At 41.5% G+C, this 8,730-nt stretch overlaps 1 protein-coding gene across 2 annotated transcripts in view; it reads left to right on the forward strand.

The window, feature by feature from the left end:
- The window catches only part of ATL3 (atlastin GTPase 3), a 44,965-nt gene extending 40,131 nt beyond the window's left edge, over window positions 1-4,834 (forward strand). For both annotated transcript variants that reach the window (XM_055415690.2, XM_055415689.2), the window contains exon 13: window positions 302-4,834. In XM_055415690.2, the coding sequence (XP_055271665.1) occupies window positions 302-388 (87 nt within the window). In that variant the 3' untranslated portion in view covers window positions 389-4,834. The remainder of the gene's footprint in view (window positions 1-301) is intronic.
- The last annotated feature ends 3,896 nt before the right edge of the window (window positions 4,835-8,730 follow it).

Consider the following 8,730-nt stretch of genomic DNA (forward strand, 5'->3'; position numbering starts at 1 on the left):
CATTGACATGATCTCCAGGTTTACAGATTTGAGACTCTGTTTTCCTGAGTAGCAGGAACAGATCAGTTAAGTTAGAAGCTTGTGGTGAAGGCTGGCTAGCTGCCCACCCACTAAAGGTTCAGCTGACCTACTTTCTGGGGCATTAGCAGCCGCCACAGGCTCCCTGACCCCTGCATTTTCATTCCCTAATTTTCTTTCTCAGTGTAGACAGATTTTTGAAAGTTTGTCTGTCATGGCTTGCTCTTTTGACACTGTGCTGTAATTTTATTAACTGACATGTTGAATAAATGGACTTTTGCAGGCCACTTCTCACATTGGTAATTCCACTCAGACTGCTGTAAGGGATGCAGTTGCTGGGAGACCACCCTCGGATAAAAAAGCTCAGTAGCATCCTAACGAGAGGATCAGACAAGAACCCTTCTAGCTCCCTCTGATTTCTGGGCTTCTGCGACAGCCACAGGCCCAGGTCTCCAGGAACGCAGACCCGGGACCATCTGGGAAGAGCTGAAACACGGCACTAATAAATGAACAGACCTTTCCTGTGGTTTCAAATTCTTAAACACACTTCCATTTCTCTTGGAAGCATTTGTTTACCTTGCTGGTGTAGATCCAAGCTTGTGTCTGTTTTCTTATTACTCTCTGCTTTGTGCACTTTATGGGGGAAAAAGCTAAAAGAACAATGGAAATGAGATTTTAAGTCCTTTTTGTGCCGCTTAGTGCCTTTTAAGATTGAACCCATGCTTTTGAGGATGTGATCGGGAGGAAATTGAGGACACGCACGTGAGAGATGCTGTTTTGAGGTGAATTGTCAGTTTGTTTGTACCGTACTCTTTTGAGAAGGATTCCTTTTTTAAAAGTTTACAAAACTTGGCAAAAGCTTCAAAACTAAAGACTGACTAAAAATGATGCTATTATAGTTTTTAAATCTTATGATATTAGAGAATTGTGTTTGCCACATAATATGGAAAAATTGTATTTAAATCTACCATACACTGAAATTTAAGGTCTGTTTCCTGACAGGCTGGCAGTTTTGTTAGAACATATTCTGGGTTTTTTGTTTTTTTTTTTCCTTCATTCATTCCTATAGCTTCTTTCTAGAAAAGAGGCAAACATGCCTTGAAAAAGCAGAGCTGCTCATAATAAAAGGAATGAGCTTAATACTTTAAGGAAAAAACTTGAGTTTAAATGAACCATGTGACCTCTGTTAAGTCATCTGAATTTGTGCCTTGGTCAGACTCGCTGATTGTAGGTTTATAACATATGTGTATTGTACATAACTCACACACAGTTGTCATTCATGAGAACAGAACTTTATCAAGAACTAGAGGGAGGATTTTTACCAAACATGCTGCCTTTAATTGATGTCCTGTTCCATGTGGCTTAGCAGTACATCAGGTCTTTATCCACAGTGTTTATTTGCAGTCTCCTATTCACAGTCTGTTATTTTTAATAAAGAAGCTAAAACTGTCAGTTTTATTTAGTGAATCATCCTTTATTTAACTTTATACGTGACTAGTCTGGTAGCTTTAAAATATCTTTGGCTTAGTAAGGACCAAGTCCCACCCAAGAATGGATATATAATATCTAGAAAGTATCTAAATTCTTTATTTACTTTGATTGTGTGATAAAAATTTTTGTCTTATCAGTTGCCTTTTCCTTTTTTTATCATGGTGAATTGTTGTGGATTTTAAAACTTCATACAACTTGCCTGCAAGTATTTATATAAGCATTCAGGTATAATGAGCCTTAATTCTTAAGATAATTTTTTTTGTTGTGGGAGGGAGGTAGGGAGTTTTAGGCAAATTCCGAGTGTAAGTTCTATACAGGTGAAGTATGAATGGATGGTGGAAAAGTCTTTTCTAGTCTGTCATCTCTTTATCAAAGAGTATTTCTCTTGACTATTTTTAACACTTTACCACTCAAGTATTTTTGTAAGTTTTGAATTAATTCTAAGTGTTTAATGTATTTTTCATATTTACATACCATCTTGCCCTGAAGTTCTTGCTATTTTATTCAGTCATGGTTAAATTTTAGAAAAATTCCAAGTTGTTCTAAAAACTGTTTACTTGCATATCAGTAATACTTAGCTTTAATAAATTAAAACCTTAGTTTTGAAATTTTGGTGCATTTTCAGGTGGCCTGTCATCTTTCTGAAGATTGATACTTATTTGTTAAAGGCCTTACAGATGTTGACATACTTAGCTTTTAATGCACTATATAAGCATGTTTATAGATTTCAGATTTGTCTAGAATTAGCCTACTTTTAATGATGAGAAAAGGATGCTATGTTTAAAACTTATTTCAATACTAAAATACTTGATTTTTAAAAAATAAAAAACATGCAATCAGGTATGATTTAATGAAACCTTAGAATTTAGTTACTGTTTAAATTCAGCAAATTTCTGTTTTGATCATAAAGGAATAACTTTGTTTAATTACCCTGGGGAAGCCTTTTTTTTTTGGTCTTACTTTTTCTGCCTCTGGAAATTGTTTATAGTTTTCTCAGTGAGGATTTTTATGAGTTTCCTTTGGCCTCTATTTTTATTTTTTTAAGAGAATTGATAACTTTATATCAACTTTTCCAATAAAAGGTACATTCTCATTGCTGGCTGTAAGTAGTCCTGGGGAGGTTTATGACCAGGTTGAAAAGAATGCCTTTTTCTTCTTACCTCCCCTCAGCTGTTAGTTTGTGGGTCAAGGATGTTACTTAGGACTGTAAGGTTTTGCCTGGTATTTGCTTCTCTGCCACTCTTGCCTTTCCATGCAAGCATTTTTAGTTTACACATTCCTAAGAGCGACTTCACTTTCACTTTTCACTTTCATGCATTGGAGAAGGAAATGGCAACCCACTCCAGTGTTCTTGCCTGGAGAATCCCAGGGACGGGGGAGCCTGGTGGGCTGCCATCTGTGGGGTCGCACAGAGTCGGACACGACTGAAGCAACTTAGCAACAGCAGCAAGAGTATATGGGGCACATTCCTACTAACATTTAAAAGGTTTTCAGAATTTTCTATGAAAAGAATTCATTTTAGGAGAGGTTAAATGTTGTTGTTGTTTTTAATACTTCCAGTTAGCTTCTAAGTAAAAGTAATATAATCAGAATTTCAATTCTTTCACTGAGGACTCTTTCTAGATTGATGTGTAGACGGAATGAGGGAGAACTATCACGTAAGATGATGAAATAGCCTCAGAGTCACGCCTTATTTTATACCAAGAAAGCTGTCGCCTGGAGGTCTCTGTAGTTTCACTCTTGGTAGAGTTGCTTATGAGTATAGTTTTTGTTTTACCTGGTCTTTCCTTTTTTTGTCTCTCGTGAAGTAAAATGCTTTAGGTGAACAGACAAACTGCCTTGTACTGGCAGTGCATGTTAACAGGTCATACCCACCGTTCCACCTGGCTTATGAAAATGGTGTCTTGGATAAGTATGTATGAGTTACAGAAAAATTACGTAGTTGATTTAAGTCCAGGCAAAAGTGATTAAAAAACAAATAGTTTTATTTTTCCCTGGTTTTTTAAACAAAATAACGCAACTTATATGGATATCTTAATAGAGCTATTTTTTTCCCCCTTGGAACTATTGAAATGTAATTTAGGATGGCTGCCATCTAAGGTAGCCAACACTGGTTGCATCATTTGGCTTAATGTTTAGATCTGTCAAAGTTTTAGTCAAGGAATAGGGGCATAGTGAAGAAAAGCTTCAGTTACTAACATACCAACTATTTGTGTAGGTGGTGTTTTAAAATGACATTCCGAAGCCCATTTGTAAGAGACCAATTGTAGTTGAATAGTTTTCCTTCTGTGAAGTCACATTATAGCTGTGTTTTGAATGGTGGCTCTCTTCTATCTTGACCTGCATAAAACAGCCCTGGGAGGCATGTTTAAAAAAATTTAAATTGCTAGTGTTGTACCCAGGGATTGCCTTTGGATCTGGGTCTGGGTTGTGGCCCTGGAATCACAACTTTTAAAAACAGCATCACAGGTGGTTCGAAGAGCACAGTGGGAGAGACTGCTCTGAGGGATGGGAAAGTGCAGTTCAGTGTTGCCGGGTGGCAAGTGAACACCTTTTGCCTGAGATTCAGAGTAGGTGGTCTCCTGCCAGATACAATCACTGAGAGTTTAGTGTTAGGAGTGACAAGGATGCATTTTGTCCAGAGGATTACCCAAGCTCTATGAAAACGTTTCTCTAAATTAGAAAGTCCTAGTGCCTTCTCTGAAAAATGAATGTACAGGTATCCTATTTACCAACAGGTGTACTTAGGATTAAAAAAACTAGTTTGAAAGTTGTTTTTCTTTGAAAATGCAAAAATTTGGCACTGTGACTTAAACCTCCGAATCTTTTCACGCACAGAAAACCGTAAGCCATACGTAAAAATGAGCAAAAAGGACAGAGAGGATCATAATTTTGAAAATTAGTGACAGAGTACCCCTTACCAGGGGCTTTCAAGATTAAGGGCAGAAAGATTTTAGAAGAAATTTTTCTTTTTGGGAAAGGAGTTTCACATGCCAGAACTAAAATTATAAATGTAGTGTTCTTATGACCAGGGGAAAATGCATCTGATTCCCAAAGTGTTCCAGTTTAGATACATAAATGCTGTCACGGACTTAAAGGAGTTAATACTAATTTGAGCATATACAAATTTTCTTCTCTGATTTTGCTTTCTTTAAAAAAAAAAAAAGATTTGTTAAAAGCACTTTCTTCCTCCTAGACTTTTTGAATGGCTTTAAAATTTAATATACTTTTTAAAAAGTGCAATGGATTAGATTATGCTATTAGTATATTAAAAGCATGTTTCTGTTTCTTAGTTTTAAGGTCATTAAATGAAATAAAGATCACAGCACCGTGTTACTTGTGTTTTTCCTTTCTCTTTAATATGGGAAGATGTGTTAAGTAGATTTGGGCTTGGTAAAGTGAATGGGACCTCTAAGGGAATGAAAACTTGGTGTCAAAGGTGGCAGTGGTAATGTGGTTTGAGTGAGTCAGCTTTCTCTGTCCTGCAAAATAATAACTGCACTAGTATCTTAATCTCTAGCATAATGCCAGAGAAAGCTGTGCTGTTGACAGTACTGAATAAAGTGGAGCACAGATTTTATAGTTACATGGACTTGTGAGGACCTTTGAATTTGGTGCCCTTTCATTTAGTTGCCCTATCTGGAGCCAACTGGTTAAATGGTTCGTCTCTGGGAGTGGGGTGAGGTAAATACAGCTCTACTGAAAGCTTTCCCTTTCACTGGTGACCTTGGATGCTGTGAAGAGGATGTTTGAACTCAAATATTGACTGATCACTTTACAAACCCCATTCAGTCCTACAATAAAAAGATTTGTTTCCTAGTTTGAAACATACACTGGGTGGGGTCAGCCAGCCAGCCCTGATCATACCAGGCTGGGTGTTGTGCTGAGTTCACAGTTTAGTAGGAAACGGGCAAACTCACAAGTTAATGTAATATGGAGAGTATGGGGAGAATACATACAACACCCTCCGTCAGTGTAAGCTGGGGGGAAGAAAGGGACAGGGTGGGGAAAGTGGTCATATGTGGGTGGGGAGAAGTCAAACTATGACTTCTCTTTGGTGCACTGATAGACACTTTTGCCTTTGATTACTGTAAACAGTTTGCCAAAGATAAGTCCAATGCTGATTAGCTTAATAGTTAAAAGAATATTTTAAATGAGGAAGCATTTGCTTGTAATTGGATGTCTAGAAGTTAAGGTGGCGTGAATTCAAACGTCAACAGGAATAGTCCTGTTGACATAATAGTATTATGACATTATAATAGTCTTTTCTGTTTGCAGTGGCTGCATCATTTGCTCTTGCAGGTAGATTTCTTCCACGCTGCTGGGGAGGGCAGGAACAAACAGTTCCAGGCTTACATCATTCCGCTTTACTGTCCCCAGAGGAAAGGCTTTTTGACCCATTGCCTATTACAAGGTTTGTGTGTATTTTATATACACACAAACCTCCATCCTAGAGGAAGATTCTGACTGGTCTGCCTTGGGTCATATGCTCCTTCCAGGGTCCCTGACTGCCTTGAGGGCTGGGGCATGATAATAAGCCAGATGTAGGTCATGTGTGTCCGTACTCAGGGTGATCGGGGGTACTGTGACTCGTGGCTACACCAGAAGCAAGCAGAGTCACCAAATGAGAGAATGCTGGACAAAAGCAAACATCCTCTGCAGTTGTCAGTTCCCCAGACCGGCCATTTAGTGGAATGAGAGCCGGGAACATCTCAGGAATGTGCTTTTAAGGGGGAATGGAGGTGGTTATGCTGCACATTTACTAGTGGAAGCTAATAGGGCTTTATTCTCACCTCTTCAGTAGGACTTGCAGACTTAGGCAATTCATGAGGAACTTACACTTCACCTTCCTTTCCTAAAAGCCTGATTTTTCTGGTCAAAGCAAACTGTCAAAGTCAGTGTACTCACATCGTCTGCCCCAGGTGACCTGGATACAGATTAAAAGCCTGTTCACTTGGCTGGTGGGGTACCTTTCCCCAGAGGAGCCATCTGGTTTGGAGTTGCTGTTCTGCATCAGAGCTTTCAAGTCACATAGTGCTCTGTGGCTTCCGCTCCCTTCCGTGTGGTTTGTCTGCCCGCACGTCCTCCCCTCTCCTGCTCTCCTCTTGCCCTGGCCCTTGCTTCTCACACCTGCCCCACCTGCCCAGAATCCCTGCAGAGTCTTTTAGGTCTGTAGTTGCCAAATCGTGTCAGACTCTGTGACCCTACGGACTGTACCCTGCCAGGCTCCTCTGTCCATGGGATTTCCCAGGCAAGAATACTCGCGTGGGTAGCCATTTCCTCCTCCAGGGGGTCTTCCCCACCCAGGGACTGAAGGCGCATCTCCTGCGTTGCAGGTGGATTTTTGAGTCACTAGGGAAGCCCTCTTGGCGTGTAACCTGTGCCGTTTCCTCCCACTGTCTCAGTTACTCCTTCCTCAGAGACAGCACAACAATGGATTCTCCTGGAGGAGAGCCCTCAGCAGGCAGAGAATGGAGAGATGGCAAATAATGAAAATATTTTCCACCCGTCACAAGAAGAATGGACCTCCATAGCTGTGGCTGCAGAAAAGACTGGAAGAGGCTTCGTAAGCGGATAGCAGTTTGATCCTGGCTGTTTTGAACTTGGCCGTCCACCCACATCATGGTGATGGACTTGGAATGGGGCTTAAGGACCAACTGTCTTGCTGATGAGGGCGGTGGCAACACGTGGTAGCTTCTCTTGGGGCCTTTCCTATAGAGCTCCACTTGTGAGAGCTGTGTGAAAGGTGAAACCAAACTTCCTGACATCCCTGTCCCTCAGCAGGGATGTTGTATTTTCTGGCACAGTCGGGGGTGGGGGTCGGGGGAGAAAAGAAAGTAGGAAAAGTGACATCTGGGCTGATTGAAAGAAAAGATTTAAGGAGAGGCAGGAATAGGAATCCATTCTGGGTTTGGGAGGCCTTACAGATAATCTCTTGCTCAATACACATGATACGATTCGTTAGGTAAGTAGTATGCACATGAAACGTGTCTATTTCAGTGCCTCTGACCTTGCTGGGAAGCTGGTGTGTGGATAAGCATGTACCTTTCCTCCTGTTACCAACAGCCAACAGGTCCCCAGTGAGGACGGACGTGCCTCAGGCCAGACATCAGGCTCCCATTTTATATGCCTGGCTTCATCTGTTGCTCTCCCTTTGGGGAATGTATTTTTATTGTTGCATTGTGTACATGCTCAGTCCTGTCAGACTCTCTGCAACCCTATGGACTGTGTAGCCCACCAGGCTCCTCTGTCCATGGAATTTTCCAGGTAAGAATATTGGAGTGGGTAGGCATTCCCTACTCCAGGGGACGCAGGTATCAGACCCATATCTCCTGCATCAGCAGGTGAATTCTTACCGCTTGAGCCACCTGAGAAGCCTATCTGACAGCAAAGCTGTGTATATTTTTATACATTATCTTACATATTGTGCAGTGTCATCACCGCTCCAGTTTGCAGATGAACAAACTGAGGCTCAGAGAGGGAAGGGTGCTCTTGACCCTGTAGGTAGCCAGGTTCAGGATCTGGCCAGCGGGTCCTGACTCCAAGCTCAGTGCCAGCAGCAAAGGGTCAGGAAATAGTGATATACCAGAACTACTTTTACCCCTGCAGAGTCACAGCCCAGTGCCTAGGAAGGGCCTGTGTTTGGTCATTCATCCCTTCATTCATGAAATGCCTACCATCTGCCAGGCTGGTGCCAGATTTGGGGGCTATCTGATGGCTTGGGACCCAATAGTTAAAAATACTTTCTCTCTGCTAGGGCCTTGCCTTTAAATGGCCTTAAAATTTAATATACAGTCCCCCCTTATCCTAGGAGGATGTGTTCCAAGATCCCCAGCGAATGCCCCAAACCGGAAGTCCGGAACCCTAAAATAATCTCAGCTTATCAATAGTTCTATCTCCTTGTTTTTTTACCCAGCGGGGGGGCAGATAGAGAACTCGTGGATAACGCAGGTCTATGGTAGTTTTAAACTATAGGATAAGCCTACTTGAGGGGATGAGCAAATTGATTACCCTGCAGTGCAATAAGTATAGATAGGTATGCTGCTGCTGCTAAGTCGCTTCAGTCTGTCCGACTCTGTGCGACCCCATAGACGGAAGCCCACCAGGCTCCCCAGTCCCTGGGATTCTCCAGGCAAGAACACTAGAGGGGGTTGCCATTTCCTTCTCCAATGCATGAAAATGAAAAGTGAAAGGGAAGTCGCTCAGTCGAGTCCGACTCTT

This window comes from Moschus berezovskii, chromosome 25 (assembly GCF_049115385.1).
Source record: "Moschus berezovskii isolate FMDL1 chromosome 25, NW_MosBer_1.0, whole genome shotgun sequence".
Lineage (NCBI taxonomy): Eukaryota > Metazoa > Chordata > Mammalia > Artiodactyla > Moschidae > Moschus > Moschus berezovskii.